The sequence below is a fragment of the Halichondria panicea genome, chromosome 1 (assembly GCF_963675165.1).
Source record: "Halichondria panicea chromosome 1, odHalPani1.1, whole genome shotgun sequence".
Taxonomy (NCBI): Eukaryota; Metazoa; Porifera; class Demospongiae; order Suberitida; family Halichondriidae; genus Halichondria; species Halichondria panicea.
The window spans coordinates 675,169-700,653 of NC_087377.1; the positions used below are offsets into that span (position 1 = coordinate 675,169).

At 40.5% G+C, this 25,485-nt stretch overlaps 4 protein-coding genes and 3 long non-coding RNA genes across 12 annotated transcripts in view; 4 read left to right on the top strand and 3 right to left on the bottom strand.

Annotated features, from left to right (window-relative positions):
- The window catches only part of LOC135333272 (uncharacterized), a 28,088-nt gene extending 25,094 nt beyond the window's left edge, over positions 1-2,994 (top strand). Inside the window, exon 8 of the long non-coding RNA XR_010393803.1 lies at positions 2,658-2,994. This is a non-coding gene — a long non-coding RNA (uncharacterized LOC135333272). The remainder of the gene's footprint in view (positions 1-2,657) is intronic.
- The window catches only part of LOC135352129 (protein phosphatase 1 regulatory subunit 12A-like), a 77,673-nt gene that overhangs the window by 19,451 nt on the left and 32,737 nt on the right, over positions 1-25,485 (bottom strand). The gene's annotated exons all lie outside the window — the stretch shown is intronic.
- LOC135333913 (uncharacterized) lies at positions 3,880-5,678 on the bottom strand. The gene is made up of 3 exons (XR_010394130.1): positions 5,142-5,678; positions 4,918-4,953; positions 3,880-4,769 (listed from the first exon to the last, which is right to left on the bottom strand). It is a non-coding gene; the product is annotated as an uncharacterized LOC135333913 (long non-coding RNA).
- Positions 6,551-14,490, bottom strand: LOC135333553 (uncharacterized). Of its 2 annotated transcripts, XR_010393976.1 has the most exons (7): positions 13,465-14,490; positions 8,929-9,035; positions 8,727-8,839; positions 7,863-8,345; positions 7,414-7,765; positions 7,107-7,324; positions 6,551-6,938 (listed from the first exon to the last, which is right to left on the bottom strand). It is a non-coding gene; the product is annotated as an uncharacterized LOC135333553 (long non-coding RNA). The 2 variants fall into 2 exon arrangements; XR_010393975.1 differs by lacking the exon at positions 13,465-14,490 and having other exon boundaries at positions 6,555-6,938; positions 8,929-9,520.
- Positions 9,947-13,297, top strand: LOC135331579 (uncharacterized). Of its 2 annotated transcripts, XM_064526797.1 has the most exons (8): positions 9,956-10,409; positions 10,460-10,623; positions 10,722-10,898; positions 11,090-11,289; positions 11,338-11,514; positions 11,598-11,859; positions 11,912-12,111; positions 12,175-13,297. In XM_064526797.1, the coding sequence occupies exons 4-8, from the start codon at positions 11,166-11,168 to the stop codon at positions 12,315-12,317; spliced, it is 906 nt and encodes a 301-aa protein (XP_064382867.1). In that variant the 5' UTR covers positions 9,956-10,409; positions 10,460-10,623; positions 10,722-10,898; positions 11,090-11,165; the 3' UTR covers positions 12,318-13,297. The 2 variants fall into 2 exon arrangements, with proteins under 2 accessions (XP_064382876.1, XP_064382867.1); XM_064526806.1 differs by lacking the exons at positions 11,598-11,859; positions 11,912-12,111; positions 12,175-13,297 and having other exon boundaries at positions 9,947-10,142; positions 10,199-10,409; positions 11,090-11,530.
- The window catches only part of LOC135331108 (uncharacterized), a 48,554-nt gene continuing 37,737 nt past the window's right edge, over positions 14,669-25,485 (top strand). Inside the window, exons 1-6 of the mRNA XM_064526167.1 lie at positions 14,669-15,122; positions 15,171-15,304; positions 15,364-15,467; positions 15,522-15,625; positions 15,675-15,784; positions 15,844-15,917. Of these exons, the coding sequence (XP_064382237.1) occupies positions 14,816-15,122; positions 15,171-15,304; positions 15,364-15,467; positions 15,522-15,625; positions 15,675-15,784; positions 15,844-15,917 (833 nt within the window). The 5' untranslated portion in view covers positions 14,669-14,815. The remainder of the gene's footprint in view (positions 15,123-15,170; positions 15,305-15,363; positions 15,468-15,521; positions 15,626-15,674; positions 15,785-15,843; positions 15,918-25,485) is intronic.
- Positions 16,143-17,377, top strand: LOC135332660 (uncharacterized). The gene is made up of 7 exons (XM_064527734.1): positions 16,143-16,263; positions 16,317-16,409; positions 16,461-16,561; positions 16,629-16,782; positions 16,868-16,987; positions 17,049-17,205; positions 17,291-17,377. Exons 4-7 carry the CDS (start codon positions 16,762-16,764, stop codon positions 17,299-17,301), a joined length of 309 nt encoding a protein of 102 aa, XP_064383804.1. The 5' UTR covers positions 16,143-16,263; positions 16,317-16,409; positions 16,461-16,561; positions 16,629-16,761; the 3' UTR covers positions 17,302-17,377.

Consider the following 25,485-nt stretch of genomic DNA (forward strand, 5'->3'; position numbering starts at 1 on the left):
AGTGGGTTCAATTCACTAGCAATAGTTTTGCATTCCCTTGAGTGGGTTTAATTCACTAGCAATAGTTTTACGTTCCCGTGGGTGGATTCAATTCACTAGCAATAGTTTCAAGTTTCCGTGAGTGGGTTAAATTCACTAGCAATAGTTTTACGTTCCCGTGAGTGGGTTCAATTCACTAGCAATAGTTTTGCGTTCCCATGAGTGGGTTCAATTCACTAGCAATAGTTTTGCGTTCCCGTGAGTGGGTTCAATTCACTAGCAATAGTTTTAAGTTCCCGTGAGTGGTCACTAGCAATAGTTTTGCGTTCACATGAGTGGGTTCAATTCACTAGCAATAGTTTTACGTTCCCGTGAGTGGGTTCAATTCACTAGCAATAGTTTTACGTGTTTTGTAGTTTGCGCTGTACTCCCCCCTTGCATGTGTGACTGTGTTTTGTAGTTTATGCTTTTTGCGCTGTACTCCCCCCTTGCATGTGTGACTGTGTTTTGTAGTTTATGCTTTTTGCGCTGTACTCCCCCCTTGCATGTGTGACTGTGTTTTGTAGTTTGTGCTTTTTTATGCGCTGTACTCCCCCCTTGCATGTGTGACTGTGTTTTGTAGTTTGTGCTTTTTGCGCTGTACTCCCCCCTTGCATGTGTGACGGTATTTTGTAGTTTGTGCTTTTTGCGCTGTACTCCCCCCTTGCATGTGTGACGGTGTTTTGTAGTTTGTGCTTTTTGTGCTGTACTCCCCCCTTGCATGTGTGACGGTGTTTTGTAGTTTTGCTTTTTGTGCTGTACTCCTCCCTTGCATGTGTGACGGTGTTTTGTAGTTTGCGTGCTTTTTGCGCTGTACTTCCCATTGCATGTGTGACGGTGTTTTGTAGTTTGTGTGCTTTTTGCGTTGTACCCCCCCCTTGCATGTGTGACGGTGTTTAGTCACTAGCAATAGTTTTACGTTCCCGTGAGTGGGGGTTCAATAATTGTGTACCTCCTTGTTTTGTGTTTATGCGAGTGCGCTGAATGCGCCAGGGAAAGCTTAGGTTTTCTGAATGCTTAGAAACAGACCTTTCAAATGGTACCATCAAAGTTCATATTTATTTGAAAGATAAAATTATTTGCCAATTTAGTCCCCATGGTCCGAGGTCTAAAAATAACAAATTAAGGGCCCGGATGAAATATTGGATTGAAACACATCATTTGAAAGGTATATTTTTCTAAGCTTTCGGAATATTATAAATTTTTTTACAACTGTTATGGTTGTTGAAAGACCCCCCCCTTCCGTTTAATTCGTGAATCTTTCAGCTGCCATAACTTAAATTCTGTGGAGGATCGAAAGTCAAAAATGTTATGGTTTTCTGAATGCGCCAGCAAAAGTCTTAGGCTCCCGCGAGTTGGCTGAATGCGCCACGAAAATAACCCCACGAAAATTACCCGCTATATATATGATAGTTGGATGTTTTTTATGCGCTGTACTCCCCCCTTGTGTTGTATTTTTTATGTGAGTGCGCTAAATGCGCCAGCGAAAGTCTTAGGCTCTCGCGAGTTGGCTGAATGCACCAGCAAAAGTCTTAGGCTCTCGCAAGTTGGGCTGAATGCGCTAGCGAACGTCTTAGGCTCTCGCGAGAGGGCTGAATGCACCACGAAAATGACCCGCTATACGATAGTTGGAATAGTTAGTATTTTTTATGCACTGTATACTCCCCCCTTGCATGTGTGACGGTGTTTTGGGTTAGTTAGTGTTCACTTCTCTATAACTAGTGTTCAAGCTGGCGCTGTGCTAATGCCTCTCGCCATGTTTTTGCTTTCGCTTAAAAGTATTAGAGTGTTATATTAGTATTAAAGTTAGCTTATCTATATAAAGTCACTGAGAAGAAAAGACATATTTACATGCATCTATTGTTGTATTATGTGGCTTACCAGGATCTTAAGAAAGAAGAAAATTGATTCTTCCAGGATCTGTAGTTCAGTGTATATAATATCTAAGAAGAAAAGACCTGTGTACATGCATATTGTTATCTATATTGTTGTTTTGTGGCTTATATACCAGGCCCTCAAGACAAAGATGATTCTGCCAGGAGGATCTTGGGATATTATTTTCTCACACGTGGGGAATGAGCGCGCATGCGCATTACATCCACAGGAATAATTAAAGGGTGTGTCCAAAGAGATCAATTTCACAAATGGCTACTGCTAGCTAGCTGTTTTAACAGATATTTTCTGAGTATTGTAGCTAACAAAAAGCTAGCGCTTTAGTGCAAGGCTAACTCATATGTTGAATAGAAAGTTTGTGCAGACAGATGATGCTATAAAAGATTCTGAAGAGACTGCAACAGCCTTCAATGTGAGTCAAACTAGCCATAACTCGAGAAAGAAGCTTTAGTTTGCTAATCCACGAATCAAAATCCAAGAGAACGTGGCTAGAAGCCTATAGAAGCTGTTAGTTTTCGTTACATTGCAACCGTTGAGCAGTTATAGCTGGAATACACACACACACAGACAGACAGACAGACAGACAGACAGACAGATACACACACAGTCAGCTTTACCGTATCCCTCGTGCGGCTACACCTCGAGGCATAATTACATACATGCATTAATTTGGGTGACAATTTGTGGGACATTATGATCATTGACGTATGCAATAAATGATATATATATACTGTGTGTGTGTGCAGGACTGAACACCAGCCCCCGGCATGTATCATGAGGGACGCTGTACAGAGATGTTAGGGCAAGTTCCTTTAATTAGATCGAGATATTGTAATTATTTCCTTCTTCCAGGTTGTCGGTCGCTAAATGTGCTTATAGTTGCCATGGAGATGGAGATGGTAATTGACTGAAGTCATGTACCTACCTCTCGATAGAAGGAAACAAGGATTTGTCAATAATTATAGTACTGTGATAAATAAATGTTTTGTCAACTTCGATTCTCTAAGATCATAATTATTCACAACTATAATTATACTATTGTTCTTGTTCTTACAAAACTTTAAATTATGTTACGTTGTTTCATATTAATTGTATATCGAGTACAGCAGCCATTCAGTGTTAGGTAGTGCCAGACCATCAAACCATCACCTTGTCCATCCATATATACACAACCATCAACCTACACAGAGAGCATGAGAGACTTGTCACACAACATAGCTAGCTACTTATCTGTGTGTATGTGGCTCCTCCACAACCGTCAACCTACACAGAGAGCATGAGAGACATGCCACACGACATAGCTAGCTACTCATCTGTGTGTATGCTGTTACAGTGGCTCCTCCACACAATCAACCTACACAGAGAGCATGAGAGATACTGTACACAATGGAACTACTTATCTTTTGCTGTGAAGAGACATCCACCTACACACAATAGAAGCCAGCCATACTTGTCTTTATTGTCTCCATAGCTGCACACAAAACAATCAAGAGACACTATAAATGATAGTAGTGGGCGTTGAGATCTGAGCCCCTCCCCCTTCAGTACCTGCAATACATTATACAGTGATGAGGTTAGTAATCCTCCCTGGGTCCCAGAGCAGCATGGCTTGTCTGTACCTGGAGGAGAGAGGAGACAAAAGCAGTGAGAGAATGGAACACTAGCTACACTGTAAAAAATGATTGAAAAAAAGTGCGGTGGACACACTAAAACCGTCGCATATAGCACGCTTTTTTGAAAAAGTGTGCTATATGCGACGGTTTTAGTGTGCTCACCGCACTTTTTTTTTTACAGTGTATAGTACAGTAGCTAGTAGGAGGAGCTGTGTGTGTGTGCATTGTGGCTGCAAGAGAACAAGCAAATGCATGGTTACATTGAGAGCAGCAGTTCAAACAAAACCATCCACTCCACACAATACAATACCAGCCAATCACCACCACAGCTGACAACCATCAGCCTAGTATTATCAATAATACATAATTATAACACCAGACAACAAAAATTTAATTACACCCATAGCTGTTTGTGTTGTGCAGAGAAGAGATGAGAAATTCCCACAACAACAAATCAATTCAACAGTGAAGACCACCAATTAATTCAGATCATTATTATCATCATAATACCAGACCAGGAATGAATGCACTCCTGACCAGACAAATCATTATAATCAAATCACACATCATCACCAAGCCAGACTGTGCAACAAAATTTCCCAACCACAACAACCAATCAAATCATCCACAGAAGGTTTAGTTTCCTTGCACAATATTTGGTTGCCAAAATGATGATCACCTTTGAGAAAAAATCACACACAAAACAAACACCAAATGCTAAAATCATAAAAAACTGTTCTAAAAATTAAATTCTGCACTATTTTTACCCCTGGGAACAGCTGTTGTTTGCTAGACTCTTCCAGGGCTTGCTGTGGAAAGCCCTTCTTGTTCACTCACTGTCTGGTCCTGTTTCTTACCATTGAATTTACTGTAAGAAAATACTCCCACTCACTACTTTCAGTCTGACATCTCTACCAATATAGGTGTCAGCTGCAGCAGCCCTGCTTCTCTTGGCTGCTAAAGAATCTGGGTGGGGCTGCTGCTGGACTGAATCTAGGACCCCTTCTAATTCTATCCATTGTCAAGGTACCCATATATAAAGTAAAAAGCTTATAATTATCATACAGAAATTTTTTTGATACAGACGCTTGAATACTACTGTTGTTTTTATACCACCCAACAAACACAAAATATTTATAACATGAACAAACATTTTTTAATAATAATATAGAGCTGCAGGCATGTCCAAGAGGCCACACTGGACCACGGAGGAGGTTCTACAAGACATCTTGAATGATGAGGAACCTGCAGAGGAGTGGGAAGAGGATATGGAAGAGGTAACAGTGGACAGGGATGAGCCAGTCATGCAGGGCAGTGACAAAGAATTTTCTGATTGGGATGAAGGTGGGGTCTAAAACTAAACTGAATACCGATATAATTTATTACAACGCACATGTAGAAATGGAGCCCCCGTCAACAGACAGCAATCCTGCACAAGGTAAATATTAATAATTATAAGGTTAACAATTTGTACCAGCTATTGATAAATCCTTTCCTAGACGACGCAAGTGACGACACAAGTGGTCCAAGCAACTCGTCACACGGTTTGTGCAATGTTATGAAGTACAATTACAATCAGTTCGACTTAATTTACAAAACATTAAATTATAATGTTACCTTGTTTCATATTAATTATAAATTATAGACCAAGGAACAAGTACAGCAGTCATTCAGTGTTAGGTAGTGCCAGACCATCAAACCATCGCCTTGTCCATCCATATATACACAACCATTAACCTACGTAGGGAGATAAAAGACTTTCTACACAACATAGCTATAGCTACTCATCTGTAAATTGCAGCCATTCAGTGTTAGGTAGTGCCAGACCATCACCCTACGTAGGGAGATAAAAGACTTGCTACTCATCTGTATGTATGCTGTTACAGTGGCTCCTCCACAACCATCAACCTACACAGAGAGCATGAGAGACTTGTCACACAACATAGCTAGCTACTCATCTGTGTGTATGCTGTTACAGTGGCTTCTCCACACACAAATCAACCTACACAGAGAGCATGAGAGACACTGTACACAATGGAGCTACTTATCTTTTGCTGTGAAGAGACATCCACCTACACACCATAGAAGCCAGCCGTTGATGTCTCCATAGCTGCACACAAAACAATCGAGAGACACTATAAATGATAGTAGTGGGCGGTGAGATCTGAGCCCCTCCCCCACATCTTCCAGTCAAGCCCCGCCCCCTTCAGTACCTGCAATACATTATACAGTGATGAGGTTAGTAATCCTCCCTGGGTCCCAGAGCAGCATGGCTTGTCTGTACCTGGGGGAGAGAGGAGACAAAAGCAGTGAGAGAATGGAACACTAGTACAGTAGCTAGTAGGAGGAGCTGTGTGTGTGTGCATTGTGGCTGCAAGAGATGCATGGTTACATTGAGAGCAGCAGTTCAAACAAAACCATCCACTCCACACAATACAATACCAGCCAATCACCACCACAGCTGACAACCATCATCCTAGTATTATCAATACACACACAATACATAATTATAACACCAGACAACAAAATTACACCCATAGCTGTTTGTGCTGTGCAGAGAAGAGATGAGAAATTCCCACAACCACAAATCAATTCAACAGCGAAGACCACCAATTAATTCAGATCATTATTATCATCTTAATACCAGACCTTGAATGAATGCACTCCTGACCAGACAAATCATTATAATCAAATCACACATCATCACCAAACCAGACTGTGCAACAAAATTTCCCAACCCCACAACAACCACACACATAAATCAAAGGTGTCAATTTGGCATGCAAACGCGTGTCAAACTGCTTTCCCAAAAATTAACACACTAACACGGGTGTCAAATTAATATATGTCATTTTTACTGTGTCAAAACTGAAACATGCTGTAACTTTTGGTGTGTCGAACAGAGGTATGTCATTTTAAAACGTCACGGTTACAAGAATATGACCATAATTATAAATAAAAATACACAAAAGGAACGCCGGAATTATACATAAATATCAAGTAAAACTGAATATAACATAATCATAATTGATACAGTCGGTAACTAACTCGGTAATAACTTGGTAACAGTAAATGTACAGTTGGGGTAACTAATTGATCTAGCGAGTTTATGAATGATGAGTACCTCACTGTTTTTTTTACAGATGTCTCTTTCACACCCATCAACACTTCCTGTATGAAGAGAAGGAGACCAGAGGCAGGTGATGGCTTGGGGTAACTGACGTAGAAGGCGTAGTATGTTGCAAACAAGCTGATAACCGAGTCAATGACAATGTGGCCCAATACTTCAAAGAGAACCTTTCCTTCACCAAGGATGAACGCTTGCATGCCATTCATGCTCTTGTCAGCAAAAATTGCAAGCCTTGGCTCTGGAAAGGTCTTTTCAGCTGTCACTTCCTCAATATCAGTCCCGACCTGCAACAAATAAGAGTTAAATTTGAGGTGCATGCTTCCACAATAATGACGCATGAAAGGAATTACAGTGTTACTGCCTCCGTATATATAGCCGGTAATTTTCGGGAGACAAAATATTTGATTACCGGCTATAATTATGCGTATATATACGTTGTTGTTTTTACTTACTTGATACAAAGTAAAAGCAGCTGCAGCTTTAAAGGCTACTCCTGCGGGCCTGAGTTGTGTGTCAATGAACAGAAGTGCCTTGTATAGCTCCGAGTTTCTTCAGAGTCAGTGGGCACTTCACCATCCATCTGCAGCAGAGTTGGAACAATCTTAGTCCAAGAATCTCTGATTCGAGAGATGGATTCCTCCCCACACATTAGCGTGAACTCCAACAGCACCTATAACTTCAAGACTCAATAAATAACCAAGAAAACATTAGGTGTATAATTATGGTTAAATAAACAATTTAAAGAGCTAACGCACTTACCCATTGATTTCTTGTGAAGAAAGGATTATGTCAAAAGAAGAATTGACATCTTGTCACCTGAATCTCCAATTCTCTTCCTTCTTTGTTGGTGCGTCTCCCTTATTAACTGTGTAATTGCTGCGTTGTTAGGCGCTTTCTTGGTGAATTGGTCGCACAACCGACCGTGGTTTCGATCGTATGCACATTCGTCCACACTGATAACGGAGTCTTGGCCAGGAGCGGCTTCAGCTGGCTTTGCTGCAATTATTTGCACTAAGTGCGCCTTTTCTGTCTTGAGAGGTTTGATTGCTGACGGTACTGACCTCCTTCTCCGATTTCGGAAGAACATAGTAACCTGTTGCTTCACTGTATGCTGCATGCATGTTGTATGATTAATTATAGCTATAAAAATTTGCAATTATGTATAATTATAATACATGCATGCATTGTTATTATTGTATAATGCTCACCCAATAGCATCCATCAATTACAATCTTGTTTCGTAGCTGCTCAAAGCTATTACACAAAACCTTAGCCATTTCGTCGTACTGATTTCCTTTCGGATTCGGGCAAAGACCATAATAGAAGAGGGAAGCTTCTCGTATTAATGCTAGTTTGTCTTTTCCGTAAATTTGTTTCGCTATTATTGCTCTGTTTACTCTCTCACTGAATACTGGTGGAAGTGGGCACAGAGTTGGTAGGGTCTTCGTAGGTGCTGCCAGCACCAGTGGGCAAGGAGTTGGTAGGGTCTTCGTAGGTGCTGCCAGCACTTCGTACTCTTCTGTCCGTGGCTTTTTAGCAGGTGGTTCAGCTGCTTCATCACTTCTTGCAGGCAGCATTGCTAGAGGATAGTTGGCCACAGCTTCGTCCTCAAAATCCCCCATGTTGTAATCCTCTATCAGATTATAGCTGGCACTCATTTGACGTATCGTACCACTCATGGAGCAATTTTCCTGTAGTTATAAAAGAACGTATATATTATGTCTCAAACTTAACACCACAGAATAAGGGTATTTCGTGGCCAAAAAATTCCCGCTTTGTTAAAGAATTGCACACTTGTGCAATGTATGAAATAGAAGCCCCTGTAGTGTGCTATGGTGGTTAGCAACAATTGTAGTTGAACGCCCACATTTACCACAATGCTCAGCTCAGTAGAATGGGGTAGAATGAGAATTGCAGTTGAATACAGTACAATGGGTACAATAGAGCACGGTATAGAATGGGTAGCATATTCTAGAATTGCAGTACAATGGGTTAACTCTTTTAAGCACTCAACAATTAAAATTACCTGCTATAATTATGGTACTAAAGTAAAATGTGTAAATGATTCTAACCTTTTCAAGAAGAGATATGAGTGCCATCCTCAATCCACTCTGCGGCAACATATGCATAAATTCCTCAAAGTCATTGGGTAGTTAAAGCAGTGCAATGCCATCAATTAGGTTTTCTGTAAGTGCAAACAGATAATAATGTACTATAAAAGCTAAGAATATACCTAAGAAGACACTATAATAATTATTAGTCTACGAGTTGTACCTTTGAATGCAGAAACTACTGTTTCAGGAAAGCAGTTTTCCCTCAAGAGTCTCCCCACATCAGTTACAGACAACTTTTCCATCTCTTTCAAGGTTCTTTCAAGGTTTCTAAGTAACAAGTCTAGAGAATATTGCTCTAGGCTATATCTAGTGCGCATGCGCTCTAGATAAAACTGCATAAAATATCGAAATTGGTAACTATTATATTATAAATACAAGCGCGCAAAGCAGTTAGCTCATCAGGTCTCTATAGATATATCTCTCCGTATTAATTATGGCTGACAACTGTGTAGTGACCTGTTGCATGTGTCTTTTTCAGTGCTATTCCCACAAGTCTCTGCTAAAGCACACTCTTGCTTTATCAAAATGATCCAAGATTTATGGTCAATTGTAGTGTATGTGGCAAGTCAGCAACAAAATGGGAGACTTTGAGGAAGCATTTACGAAAGCATGGTAAGTCAGCTAATGAGATCATACATAATAATAGATCTAGCATTAAAACTACTACTATTTAATACATCTATAGTTTTGAATATTACATCTATAGTTTTGAAGTACTTCAACCATTTTTTATAATTATATACAGATGTTCAGATCGACGCAAGTGATCCAATTACAAGTGACCCAGAATCTTGTACAACCACAAATGATGACGTTGACGACGATTCACTACCATCGGTTACATCGGTTCATCCCAAGTTTGACCGGGCCATGTTTCTTCTTCGCAGCACTAGCAGTTTAGCACTTAATTATTCAAGCATCGAACATCTATGCGAATCAACACAGACACTAATGGAGCAAACTGCAGGACAAATGCAGCAGAAAATGTTGTGTTGTCTTCAAGAAAAAGGCATCACTGTGGATGAGGTCGTGAAGAAGATTGTCACAGAATGTTGCAATGTTGATGAAATGTTTAGCGGTTTGTCTTCACGAGCGTTAAGAGAGAAATACTACAAACAGCATCTCAATTATATATGTGGTAATTAACGTATTATTTTGTTATCAGTACAATGTAGCATGAAGGTACATGCATTGTTTTATCATCTCATCATGTTAAATTACTGTATATGCATGCAATTACAAAATGTATGTTACTAGGAACCATCACCATCACTTTTTGACAAGAACTGGGACTGGGTGAATGACCACGGCAAGATGCATCTGAAGGAGGTTGAGGCTAAGGGGTACTACATTGATCTCTGGGAGAGCTTGAAGGTTTGTGCTATTTACCAACTCAATCACTGGTTTTATTTTTATAACTTAATTGTCAGAGTTTGCTATCAAATCCTGCTGTTAGAGAAGAGATCATTGGAAAAAGTCATGTCAGTACAGATGGTAGCATGCGCGATATCTGTGATGGGGACTTTGTTAAGAAACATCCAGTCTTTCGAGCACATCCAGATGGTTTACGGTTTTTACTGTATCATGATGACATTGAAGTTTGTAATCCTCTCGGAACCAGTGCTGGAGTTCACAAGCTTGGTGAGAATTGCATTACATGTTGGTTTATACCTTTTTATAATGACATGTAGGTGTGTTTTACTATATATATACATTGGGAAACATAAGACCAGTGTTTCGATCATCGCTCCAAGCTATTCAACTACTTGGAGTGGCTAAGTCATCGGACATGAATCAGAGTGCACGTGATATCCTCCTCAGAAACTTTGTTCAATGCATGAAATTGCTTTCAACAGTAAGTGTTGCTGGTAGTTTTCTTTTTTTTAACATTACTGTGACGTACCTATGATAATGGATATCTCATGTGTATACATTTCAAATATGCTATTGCAGGATGAAGGATACAGGTTAGAGCTAGACTCAGGTGTGGTAGTACTTCATGGAGCTGTCGTCTGTCTCTGTGGTGACATACCTGCTAGTAATTTTCTTGGAGGGTTTAAAGAAGGTGTTGGGTTTGCGCTACGGAAATGCAGGCAGTGTCTTTGTTCGAAGGAAGATTTAAAACATAATGTGAGTTAAAAAACCACTGGTGCTAATTGTATTAATTTTTAACTACACTGTAAAAAATGATTGAAAAAAAGTGCGGTGGACACACTAAAACCGTCGCATATAGCACGCTTTTTTGAAAAAGTGTGCTATAATTATGCGACGGTTTTAGTGTGCTCACCGCACTTTTTTTTTTACAGTGTACTTATATATAGTTTCATGTTGGTGCGTATACCCTGAGAGACTCTCATAGTCACAACCATTACTGTCAGCTAGTGGAAAGTGATGTGAATGGATGTTTGGGGTACTCAACTACGTATATATGGAGTGAATAATGCGAGCATTCTTCTGGACATTCCATTCTTTGATGTCACCAAATGTCTTCCGTACGACATAATGCACACAATATTTGAAGGTAAAAATTCATTCAATAGCACACAAATATATTGCTTCTGTTCATTAGGTGTTGCTCCACGTCTCCTCAAAGAGCTTTTTGTTACTTTTATCAATATCAAGAAGTACTTCACCTTGTCAGAGCTCAACCAGTCTCTTGCATCCCACCATTACGGATATTCAGAGCTTGACACCAAACCAAACACAATTACTGGGTCGACGATGGAGTATCATATCAAACAGAAAGGTGAATGTTCATATCATTTTCCCCACTTTTGTACAATGCTTACTTTCATAATTAAAAAGCACATAAATCATCATTACACGCAGCTTCTCAGATGAAAGCACTGATCCGATTATTCCCGTTTATCATGGGGGGCTTTGTTCCAGAGGGCGATGAACACTGGGGTCTTCTCCTAACTCTGTGGGATATCTGCACAATGGTGACCGCATTTGTGGTTACAGAGACAGATGCTTCTGATCTGGCATGGAAAGTAGAGTTGTTGCTAGAAACATATGTGCAACTCTATCCAAACTCGCCCTATGTTCCAAAGATGCATTATCTTCTGCATCTACCTGACAAACTATTAAGGTATTCTAAAATGTCTAAATTAATGCATAAAGTATATACTTTATTTCATTAGATTTGGTCCACCACGAAACACATGGTGTATGCGGTTTGAATCCAAGAATAAGGAGTTAAAAGGTTTCACCTCAAACTGCTTTAAGAATGTCCCATACAGTGTGAGTGTCCGACACCAGCAGAGGTCTTGTCACCTTCTAGCAGTGCGTCCTGGACAAGAGATGTCAAATTTCTTGTACAAAGGAGATGAAGTATCCTCAGGTAAATTTCTATTGCTGTTTGTAAATACAGAATAATTATTACTTTGGAGCTAACTTTTCCTAGGAAAATCTGTCATTTTGGACAATGATCTGGTAGCACCGGTTACACAACTGTGTGGATTGGACCACCCTCAGCTGCCACTTGTTGCTTATCGGTTAGTTTCGTTAACTTTCACAACAAGCTTGTACCAGTGTATACATTTTTAATTGTTACGATGTCAGCAAACAAACCCACAGCATTCTGTTTAAAACAACAGTAACTACATGCAATCAAATCAACCACAGAAGGACCACCACCAGTAGTCCAGTAGTTTCCTTGCCCAAGGGACTAATACAATAAGGGCATAATAAACTAAAGGGACCCTGTGACTGTGAGTACCATTAACTAATCTAGCACAGAAATAATCAACCAGAATGTGTGGGATGGTTCAACAACAGTAGACTCACAGAGACAACACCTCCTTGCTCTTGAAGACCTCGTCGACTCCAGTTGCAACAAGCCTGGCACGCAAGGCTTGCACAAGTGCTCAAGACTACTCTTCACTAATCCAGTCAAAAGCTACAGTTCCCTTGGCACACCTATAGTTTAGTTAAAACCTGAACTTACCAATTCCATGTGCAGTAGGCACAGAGTTAAGATCCTAAAAAAGCTGTCATAACAGATTAGCATAAGCAGCAGTTGTCTAACTATATTATAGCTAGCTATTCTAATGATCCTAGCTATTAAACTAACTATTGGAACTGATAACGAGATCCCAATTATGGCAGGATCCTGTGCTGCTTTCCCTTTAGGCAATTACTAACGGCAGAGTGCTCCCTCAATAGACTGGAGTGCCATGAGTAATCCATCTTTGCACCCCGAAGGCTGGTTCGACAACGGTTTCAAGAACAAGAAGATGCTGTCCTGCGACCCGACTGTTGAAGAACCTTCCACACACATTCTGATTGATTACTTCAGTGCTATGGACACCATCCCTCCTCCTCCCCCCCCCCCCACCAAAGGGTTCAAGGCCATGCAGGTAATATACTCTTAGCCATGCGTATTTAAAACAGTACACAAAAAGCGTTGTCGACACGAGTTTAGCCGTGCATACATGCATTTAACGTGCGCTTTGCTGGCAAGTATGTATCTATTAAGCTGCATGCATGACCTACACACCTCACAGTCAAGAAGGGGCCACCACACTTAGACACACGGAATACCAGAACATAAACCTTCCACTCTCAACAAACGAAGCAACACCGATACACTCAAAGGCCAGAGAGTGAACAATCGAATGCAACAAGATACACACACACCACATGCAACAAGCTACACACAAGATGAACATGCAGACGTATAGTTTCAACTTACAAATGACTCCTGCAGCCTGCACTGCTTCCGATGATCCAGCTCTATCTTTCCATGGCTGGATATTCGCGATGGTTCTGCAACACAGTAAAAGGCCTGCGCTGTTTCTGCAACACAGCCTGGTGAAATGCTCGCGATGTTCTGCAACACAGTGGAAAGCTCGCGCTGTTTCTGCAACACACTGGATGGTTCGCGATGTTTTTGTATCACGGCTGCAAAAAAATCAAGTCAATAGCAATCAATAAAACATGACCAAATAGACAACTACAATGCTTCAAAAAAGGCTTCCTAGCGTAACATTCCTGCAAACATGCGAGCTACAAGCAAGCAAAGAAACTCACCTCTTCCAGCAACACACTTCGCTTCTTCTTCAACGAGCATGCTGACTATAAAAGGGGCGTGCCCTGGGCACTCGAGGCGGAAATGATTAAATATGGCCGCGTGCGGTAAACTCTCTGGCCTCTTTTGCTTCACTGCTCGCTTCATGCACGCATGGTTTTACTTTGATACGCCCCTTATACCTAGCCTCCTTCGCAGCCTCTCCTTTTTCTGTTCTTTGTCACAGAAGAGAAATATTGGAGGAACAAAGAAAGAAAGAAGGAAGCAACTAAGAAAAAGGAGAGCTGCCTTGCTAAGTCCCGTGATCCCCTACTGAAGTAGACAAATTTTAACGAGCGTGGGCGAGAGAAAACCTCAATAACTGTCCTCCCACACAGTACTTGGAGCGCATTTACCAGGAACATAATCTGTTATGAACAGTACAGTGCAGTACAGTGCAGTAGAGTCAGCCTTCGTGAGACCTTTAGTCAGTAGAGGAAGTATGAAAGACTAGAGTAGAGTAGACTATACTGCTGTAATAATTATATCTACTAATCAAGTGGGTCTGTTCTGAACTCAGGAAAAAAACTGAGCTAAATTTAGATATTTAGTCTCTTTAGTCTTTACTAGGTAAGCCCTCGTCTACGATGTTGATTCTGGCTTACTATCTACGATGCTAACAGCTTTTATTTAGAGTTAGCAATGTGTAGGCTCTGTCAGGCTCCGCCTAGTTGGGCGGAGTCCAACCAACGCTGGTTGGACTCCGCCCAACTAGGCTCCGCCCAGCTAGTGATTGCCCACGTTCATTTTCACTTGTGTACCACTTGTCTACTGTCACCCAACTTAGCAAGGCTCTCCTTTTTCTTAGTCTCTTCCTTCTTTCTTTCTTTGTTCCTCCAATTAGTCCCGTATTTTATCTTATTGAACTATGACAAAGAACAGAAAAAGGAGAGGCTGCAAAGGAGGCTACCTTATACCTGCATGCATGTAGCACCTTGGCTCACAAGATACTTTGTTCAAAAAAGAGCAAAAAAAAATGGCTGAAAGATGTGACAACTCTCGTTCTCTACCCAAGAAGAAGCGTGCTAGGCATGGTTTTCGGTACCAAATGGAGCTGAATTTCGATACTGAAGATGTAAAGCAGGCTTTTGTAGCTAGGATAGATAGGGCAAAGCGTTCTCTTGCTGCTACAGCTAGAGGCTCATTGCCCTTGGACAGCAGAGAGCTTATTTCTGTCCTGTTGGACAAGTTGGAGCAGGAGCAGGAGCAGGCAGGTGCTGTTCCTGAGAGAGAAGACCTACAATCTGATAAATCCAAAGTCTTCCCAATGTTGGAGAATTCAGGTTTGTGTGTGTCAATAGCTTTGTATAAAGATGTTACTTTTTGTTTAGGAATATTTACTAGCAATACTGACGCTAGTGATGAACAGTTGTTCGTGTGTGAACTGAAGACTTTGTTCACTGGCCTATCCCAAGCATGTGACCAGTGCCAATCTTATTGTCGTAGGCCGACCAATTTACGCCAGGTATTTCTGATCCAATAGACCCCAATACATGATGTATGCAATATAATATTGTTTTTCAGAACGGGCATGTTGTCCGATTTGAATTCAAGTGTGGAAAATGTGGAAAGCGACAGTGGTGGGCTAGCTCGCGAACACTCGGTGGACGATACCTTGTCAATCAAAAGTGAGTATAATTCCATACGTTTTCAAGATTAACTTGGAATCCTATTTATTGCAGGATCATCCATGCTTTTACTTGTGCTGGAGTTCTCCCAAGCCAGTACCTTCACTTTAGTAGTCATGCTGGCTTGGGAAAAGTTAGTTCATGGTATATTTCATCAAGTAAGTGTATGTTATAACTGTACTCTTACAAAACACTGTCACGTTACAGTGTACAAGAAAGGTGGATACTTAGACGTCGTGAACGCTTGTGCCAAGGCATCCATGTTGAGAGCGATTGACGAAGTGAAGGCATTGCCTGGTTACTCGCAGGACGGTGAGGTAATGAATTCTTATGTGCTAGTTTTGTTTTTGTTTTTCAGTAATGACTTTATCAATAGTGGGTAATAACAGATGCTCGCCACGACTCAACAGCAAATGCTTATAACACGACTGTTCCCTGTCTCTCGGGAAGGTAAACTAATTATTTTCATTATCTACAAGTGTGCTGCTGTCGTTTATCATAATTTTTATGAAAATTATCTTTTTCTAGTACAAAAGAATTGTTGGGTGTTCGACTGTTTCCAGGAAAGAACACATCTGTGCTCAGACTCGAAAAGTAGCGTGTACTAAGATAGTTCTTCCGGAAGTCATAGATAAAGGTATGTTCAAGCATCAACATTATGAGGTTGTGTTTATTTTTTGTGGATATTATGTCTCAGGTCTCAATATTGTTGAAGTAGCACATGATAATCAGCCTGTAGTCAAGAGATTTGTCACTGATGATCTCAACCTTACAAACTCGTACGACACATGGCATGGTAAGTGTGTAGAATCTCAAATCTCAATTATTACCGTGTCCGTGTATTTTCAGGCACTAAGAATGTAGCGAAGAAGATGAAGAAAGTAGCAATTGGGACCAAAAAGGCTCAAGGAAAGACGTGGTTTCCAGAGTTATCTGACAAACGTAAGCTTTGATTATAAAAGTGCTCAGTAACATAAAAATATTTGTCAATAGGTAAAAGTACGAAAGTTCACTTGTACTACTGTATGAAGAACTGTGAGCAGTGAGCAGACAATCTAAGAAAGAACATTCTGAATATCGTTAAACATTATCAGGTGAGTGTGTATGATAACAAGTTGTCCGTACTCTGTACACCAATAACATTTATAATCGTGTTCTCAGAACGAGCACTCAGATTGTAACGAAGCGTCCCCCTGTAAGCGTCCAGGGTACAAGCCCACGAAGATAAAACTAGAGGATCCTCTTGCAATCGAGTCATTCACGTCAGCACTAAAAGACACCCTTATTTACAAGAATGCCGAATCATATTGTCGAGGTTATTGTTTATTATTATATATTATTATATATTGTTGAGGTTTTTTTCTAATTATATTAAAATTCATATGATGTTGTTTTTACAGTGTCGAGACACATTCTGTGTGGAGTCTTTCAATCACCAGCTGCTCACATACATCTCGAAACGTGTACACTTTGCGGAAGCTACATTCAACATGAGAATGAACCTTGCTATTATGGACTGGGTACGTTATTCTGGCTAATAATGTATGTGTGACTGTACATTCATTCATTTGTTTACTTCAGAACGAGAATGTACGTAGAGGGTGTACAAGTGAACGACTGGTTCAGGACATGAGAAGACCGGATCGTAGGACTCCCATAAGAGTGCTGAAGGAAAAATCGTTCAACTTTGCCGGAGAATATGGGAGAATTACGAGCAGCAGAGAAAAGTTGACCTCAGGTACTGCGTAATATATTTTATGTGCAATCTACATAATTTATTTTACATATAATTTTATAATTTTGCTACATGTATATATGTGCAGTGAGTTTGTAGAGGACGTGCAACCTGAGCAATCAGATGAGCCAGTAGATGAAAACGAGGACCTATTAAACGATGGTGTACATGTACTTGACGAAGATCTTTATGAAGACATATAAAGTAAGTATGTATCCGTGCAAATTTTGACTAGCCAATCAGCATTTTATATTTGCATTTTACATAATTAAACAATAAAGGAAGTAGAAGACTGGAAGTCTGTGTATGGAACTCCATCTGGATTTGGGAATCGTTCACGCACCTCCTGGAAAAGGTATGTAGCAATTGATCGTACTTGCACTGTAAAGTGGGCATCATTTATAACTTACTCAATTATTGCAGCTCAAGTTGAAATAAAAATGTTTAACCCTTTAACCGTCACGGGCCACGATCGTGGCCCGCAATAGTGACTTTTTTTGCGAAATTCTAATTCTTCTGCGATACTTAGGAAGTAGCTCGAACTACGCACATCCCTGTATAGAGGAAGAGCTGTAGAATCACGTGCAATTTAGTCTAGAATTTTCCAAGCCACGTTGCTATATTAAAATTTCATTAGCATCTTACCGCACGAAGTTTATAGCTATGGCTAGGTTGTTTACTTGTGCCGATGTGCTTGAACAGCTTGAGGACAGCAATGGCGATGTCTCCTCTGGTGATGACAGTGCCTATGAAGGAGAGAGGATAGTAGGATACCTCCCAAAGGCTACCAGCTTTATGCCAGACACTGATGAACTGTCTGGGACTGAGGACATGCATGACATGGACCTAGACGCTAGAGCTATGGACCAGGACGGTGAAAGACCAGGAGAGGGCTCACTGTGTGACTCTGGCAAGTAGTATAGTATAGCTAGAATATCAGTAGTGAGTATAGTATAGCTAAAATAGAATTAGCAGTAATGAACAGTCTTTATGTGAGCTTGTAAATTTCATAGATCGTTCACCGATATTATAGTATTACATGTACGTATTGTACTTCAAATTGATATATCTTAGCACTGTTACATTCATATGATGTGAAAATCAAGCTTAGTCAAGCCTTTATACCATATGATAGGCTGATCCATAAAAGAAATTTTTTGGATTTTATCTCACCACTGGCCGAGCATTTAAAATGATAAAAACGGGTGAGCGTAATAACCGTGGTCGTTATGGCAACACATGTTGCACCATTTTATTCCTTGTTGTATGGGCATTCTATTGGTATATGGTTGCTAGGCATTTTATTGCTCTGGAAACCCGATAGAGAATTTACAGACATTTCACTTCACTGTTAATTAAGAATCCGACGGTTAAAGGGTTAAGATAATAATTGTTATGGTGGAATTATCTACTAGTGATTGAGTGGTCTGATTGTTCTCTCGCTTGTTAGATTCGTGAGGGTCAGTTGTTCCCTCTGTTGGATGCTAATGATGATCGACCCATTGGACGTCAGATAAAAATACAATCGACCTAAGGAACAGTGAGTACTGCCACGTGCAGAGTGTGACTCTTTCCCTAACCAAACGTTTTGTAGTTTGTGCTTTTTGCGCTGTACTCCCCCCTTGGATGTGTGACTGTGTTTTGTAGTTTGTGCTTTTTGCGCTGTACTCCCCCCTTGGATGTGTGACTGTGTTTTGTAGTTTGTGCTTTTTGCGCTGTACTCCCCCCTTGCATTTGTGACTGTGTTTTGTAGTTTGTGCTTTTTGCGCTGTACTCACCCCTTGCATGTGTGACTGTGTTTTGTAGTTTGTGCTTTTTGCGCTGTACTCCCCCCTTGCATGTGTGACTGTGTTTTGTAGTTTGTGTGGTTTTTGCGCTGTACTCCCCTCTTGCATGTGTGACGGTGTTTAGTCACTAGCAATAGTTTTACGTTCCCGTGAGTGGGTTCAATTCACTAGCAATAGTTTTGCGTTCCCGTGAGTGGGTTCAATTCACTAGCAATAGTTTTGCGTTCCCGTGAGTGGGTTCAATTCACTAGCAATAGTTTTAAGTTGCCGTGAGTGCATGGGTTCAATTCACTAGCAATAGTTTTACGTTCCCGTGAGTGGGTTCAATTCACTAGCAATAGTTTTACGTTCCCTTGAGTGGGTTCAATTCACTAGCAATAGTTTTGCGTTCCCGTGAGTGGGTTCAATTCACTAGCAATAGTTTTGCGTTCCCTTGAGTGGGTTCAATTCACTAGCAATAGTTTTAAGTTGCCGTGAGTGCATGGGTTCAATTCACTAGCAATAGTTTTACGTTCCCGTGAGTGGGTTCAATTCACTAGCAATAGTTTTACGTTCCCGTGAGTGGATTCAATTCACTAGCAATAGTTTTACGTTCCCGTGAGTGGGTTCAATTCACTAGCAATAGTTTTACGTTCCCGTGAGTGGGTTCAATTCACTAGCAATAGTTTTACGTTCCCGTGAGTGCATGGGTTCAATTCACTAGCAATAGTTTTGCGTTCCCGTGAGTGGGTTCAATTCACTAACAATAGTTTTGGTTTTTGCACTGTACTCCCCCTTGCATGTGTGACTGTGTTTTGTAGTTTGTGCTTTTTACGCTGCACTCCCCCCTTGCATGTGTGACTGTGTTTTGTAGTTTGTGCTTTTTACGCTGTACTCCCCCCTTGCATGTGTGACTGTGTTTTGTAGTTTGTGCTTTTTTATGCGCTGTACCCCCCACACTCACACTCACACACACACACACACGCACACACAGTGAAGGAGCCGCCCTCACAACACCAGCGATATTTGCCATAGTCATGATGAAGTACGCTAGGGGGTGTGGTCTCAGCTTGTGTGTGGGTGTGTGTGTAACTGCATGTACACTAATTATTATGCTGTGAAATTGTCGTGTACTATAATTATATAAATACGACCACTTTCCCTCATCCCCCATTTCTCTGTAGACACGCTGTTTCTTATAATCATGGACACTGATGGGATAAGTTGAAGACATTGTCAAGAAAGTAAACACAAGCCCGGCCTGTTACCAAGGAAACATGACAACATTGATCTCATCATTGACAATGTTTAGCCTATGCAGTCATAAAAATTTATTGTTGTATTTTTTAATTTCTACTGCTAAAAATTAATTGTGACCAAGAGTGCATGCGCTCTTGTTATGACATAATAATAATTATTACAATAAAAGTGGTAAAGATCATTAACTATATAAGTAATTAAGAATTATGTGTATTTTATAAACCTTACAGTCCCCATGAGAACCCGTGTCCTCTCACGAGATCTGATCTACTAGCCACACCCTTAACCACTAGGCCACACCCATTCTTCACCAATCTGTGTATTATCAGGAGCTCATAAATAAGTTTAATTTTGATGACGGCTCTCTTCTGATGCTACACAGTTACAATACATTTATCATTGATAACATAGCTGGCATGTGCAATTGTGTGGACAGACATTGACTCAACAAAGCATTCACATCAGGTATAATTATGGTGGATAGAGTGCTAGTAGTCACCACACAAACACTTGTAATTGATAAGAAGAAAATAATAATGCCATCAGTCACAGTTTATAATGGCTAGAGGATATTGTCAGGCTGGAGTCACTTGCAGTCTTCCCTTGAGATCCTCAGCAATGTCAGCTCTACTGATAACGGGAGACTCTAGAGCTGTCAACAAGTCCTCCAGTTGTGGACCACCTTGCAACCACTCTACGAGCATGTGTGTGAAACACTTGGTGACACTGTTGGGTCTTCTGGCATTCTCCTCAGCTATCACCTGCAGTGTACATTGTTATTATAATGACATCATTCTGCACTATCCAAGTTCTACGGTATATCGGCTGATAATTATTATGAATCATGTCAAGTTAAGGTTAGGGTATTGTGATCACTCATGAATATTCATGAGTTTAATTCTGTCAGCTCTTGCAGGTTCAAAGAAGTCTGCTGTACTTATATATATTGTATGATTATCAACTCTATTGCTATTGTTTTGTGTAAGAATGCCATGATTATGAAGATGCATGAATGAAAAAAGTGGGCATCAAAACCGCAAGTATATAGACTATTTTTTGCGTCGATTTATAAGAGCAGTAAGTACTTTCAGCAAGCTTTATTGGTATCTATATGTAGCTAAGTACCTTCCAGAGGGCGAGACGAAGAGATATTCGTTGTAAAACTTCATACGGGCGAGTAAAAGCTAAGAGTAGACGGTAAGTATCTCTGATAAACAGGAGGCTAGCTCCAACCAGATGGACTTTTTTCAAAATTTCTCTTCGTCTGGCCCTGCCCCTACCTTTCTTTAATTGGATAGAGCCCTCAGTTGAAGATTCCCGGGTTTATCCATGCTAAAAATTGACGCAAGAAAACTCCAGTACAACTTGTCTGATGCTACACTAAAAACATAGCGATAATGATATTCATACTCCATAAATATCGCGGGGGCGAAACACAATACCCTAACCTTAATTGTTGAAAGGAATTCAGTGGCCAACCAATTGCAACTAACAAGCAATACAGCCACCCACACAACTAAAGAAACAAAACTACTAACAGGGTTTCATACAGAAGGGGGGGGCCCTGGGATTTCCCACCCACAGCCAAAATATCCCCCCCCCTAGAAATCTGAATATTAATGATGTCATAATAAAAATGTATGACTTTTCTCCTACAATCTCATTAGACTAGTGAAGAGGGGGGGGGGCCAAAATAACAGAATTTCCAACCCCCAGCCAAAATACCCCCCCCCTTAGAAATAATTATTATGATGTCATACATGTAATAAAAATGTATGACTTTCTCCAAAAAGGTCTACAATCTCATTAGACTAGTGAAATTAATTTTATGCAGATAACCATTCCTCAACAATTTTTCCGGGGAAGGACCCCAGACAGCCCCTCAATTAAACGTTTCTCCCTCCCAGCTAAAACTCCTGTATGAACCCCTGACTAAAAATAACCACATCAGGATATTCCCTTGTTATGTAAGGCTATTTATTGATAAGCTTAGCAAAATTGAATTAACAATGCTTGCTGGCATATTCCTTAACTGATGATGCCTGACTGTATGAGCACAGGGCTATTAGTACACAGTCATCTACTGCTATACAGTGTTCAGTACACACACAGCAGAGCACTCACATCTAGTGTCCCCTCATTGACACCCAACTGCTCTCCCAGAGGACGCCATGTCCCCCTCACCTCCCAGGCAGCTGTCCTCACTACCCTCAAATGATGATCCACACTCAGTCCCTCTGGAAGGAACACACAATCATGACAACAACATAACACTGTCATTATTCCTAAGCAATGCCTACTAACTAAAACACACATTACTGAAGGACACTCTGTATTGTACTGATAAGATCAGCTACATCATTATTCACTGCTGTTAATTAAATCAAGATTAATGTGCTTACCACAGTCAGTGAGAGGACAAATATCAGGAGAGATGTCGCTGGTAGCTTTTGTCTGTAAAGAGAAATCAAATATTAGTTACTTGTGTTTATATAATGTATAATTATAGAACATGTTCTGTAAAGACTTGTAATATAGTTGCCAACCTTAATGGTTGCTGCAATGTCCCCACGAGCAATGGCGGGAGACTCTAGTGCTCTAACAAGGGCAGACCAGGAGGGGGGAGGAGAGGAGCGCTTCACCCAGTGTGTCAGCATGGCCTCAAAGCACGGCTCAACCCAGCGATAGTCCTTCTCAAGACTCTGTATCAGTGCACACAGTGAAACACAGTATTAAATACTTAGTAAGAGCTCAACATTACGTTGCTATAGTAACCTGTTAAATAGGTTGGTACATCATACAAGACCACACCAAATATGCAGAGTCAGCATTGCTAGAGATACCTCATTCTAAGAATGCTTACAATTGAAACGCTCACTATTCAACCATTAAATAACAGTAGCAGTCAATTAAATAGTGCACACACATAATTAGAATGAAGGGACTACACTGGGAGAATATACTCAAGGTGGTGGAGGTAGTCATTGTTAAGGTCTCACCTTCCTAGTTGCATAGTCAATGTCCAGTTCTATAGCCAGGCTGTACCAGTCAGAGCGTATCTCTTTGATCACTTCCTTCACATCTGCAAACAGCTCATCAGTTTCAGAGCTGGAGGTGTCCTCTGTAACAATTCAAATATAATCATACATTGTACAGTACACACGTAACAATGTACACACAATCTGCACACATGCTCTGACATTATTCTCGCAGTGGTACACGGTGAAGAAAGGCTTCTGGTTCTTGGAGATCTCACAACTGATAAAGCCCTTGAAGTGACCATTTGATGAGGCCTTGAATTCCAATTTGTGTTCAACCTCATCAATTTCAGGGCTTCTCTTGCTCCACTTGAAGGTGAGGTTCTTGTCCATCAACTCTCGCTTAGAGGCAAAGGGCAGAGCCTTAATGACCTCATCTGAAGAAAGGTCAACTGATATAAAGACCAGGTACTAAATTAATGAACAGTTTGTGTACAGCCAAAATATTGCTCCCCTAATGTGTATGTTATAAAGAGATTCCACTGTACTGACCTTGAGGTCACGATGTATGGTGGGTTTTGTCCGATGGTGTAGCCTAGCAACGGCCTTAGCAACAGAGAAGATATGCAACACTTCACGTTGTCTCAGTTGAGTGCCCGCTGATAATCGCTGATTCAGCAAATCTATCACCGAAGTACCTATTTATACAGGAAGAAAACTTCAGTAATAATTATGTGACAGGCTCTAGGAAAACCAGACTATTGGAGCAGACTAAAATTTTGGTGATTAATGTACCAAATGATAGAGCAGAGCATTGCCTACACAATGATATGCTTAGTGTTCACATACCTAGTTTCATACCCGAGTTATGCGCGTTGGAAACTCGAAGCCGTAAAATGTAGTATCTAGAAAAACGGCTCTCAAAGATTGCTTAATTAGGAAAAATAAGGTAATAGCGAAAGTTTGGACGAAGCGTTTCGATGGAAAGAGTTGGATTTAGAGCATCAGATTTTACAGAGAGGTAGTAGAAGGACTGTAGATACTTATACATCAATAACATTTTATTTGAGATTTTATACTGTAGGCATAAATTTAGCTGTAGCTCAATACTAAATTCTGCTCCAATAGTCTGGTTTTCCCAGAGCCTGTCACATATTATTATTATTATTAGCTACAATAAGTGTTAGGCCATGCAAAGTCAATTTGTAGTTTCTCAGGCCCTCGTGCTTGGAAATTGGCAGCTTTATAAAAAAAAACTTAAATATCACGTGACCTCAAATTAAAGGCACTAAAAGAAAAGATAAATTTGTATGGTTTTTGGTCATGAATATAATTATGACTAAAATTAATTAGTAAAAATTATGCACTTCCGCTTATTGAGGAAGTTAGGGGCCAGTTTTCAATTAAAATGCTATGAATATCATTATTATTTATCAAAATGCCTCAATCCCTTGCTATTTTAGGAATAATACCCTGAGAAACTACAAATTGACTTTGCTTGGCCTTAGTGATTCTCACTACTAGATAACAGAATGTTAACACTTGATTAGAGGGAGTGGGAATTACTACTAAGCTGATTGAAGCATGTCAACAATCTGAAAGGATTTAATATTCCTAAGCAAACCTACTCACCCTAGCATTGTCCAGCTCCCTCTGCAGACTAGCCACCATATCCACTAATACTGGACTGCGTGCTCCTCCAGCTCATGCCTGCAGACACTCACTCTAGCTCTAGCTCTAGCTAGCTCTGATCATGAGGAGGCCATGTGGTTAACAAGAAGCTGCAACTGAAGTGATCCTGTACCCAACAAGAATGGTAAAGGGTCACTAAACTAGAAAGCTGGAAATGAAATTTTATAAAAATAGAAGGTGGTATAATCAAACACAGAGCACAGAGCATTATATAATATTCAGTACTTATAGTCAACACAGAGTTAGTTCTTTACTTGACATTCTTGCATGCTTCTTTACTTTACATCTTTATTCGTCCCTTTCAAGCAACTCCAGTATCTGTATGAAAGCATGAGCACAGCACAATAAACCAAATCTATAGAGAACAAAACAACAGATTAGACTATAATCAGATTACAAACACACGTACCTTGTCAAGTTCTCATGATCAATTGGTGGCACTATGAGCAACTGCAGTTGCTGTCCTCACATACTTGTCTTCAATTTCCTCGGCTACATCGTTACGCTCAACAGTAGGCCTCCTTAGACATTCACATATGTAAGCCCATGTCATCGGTGGATGAGTGACCTCAAGACGCTTGGCTACT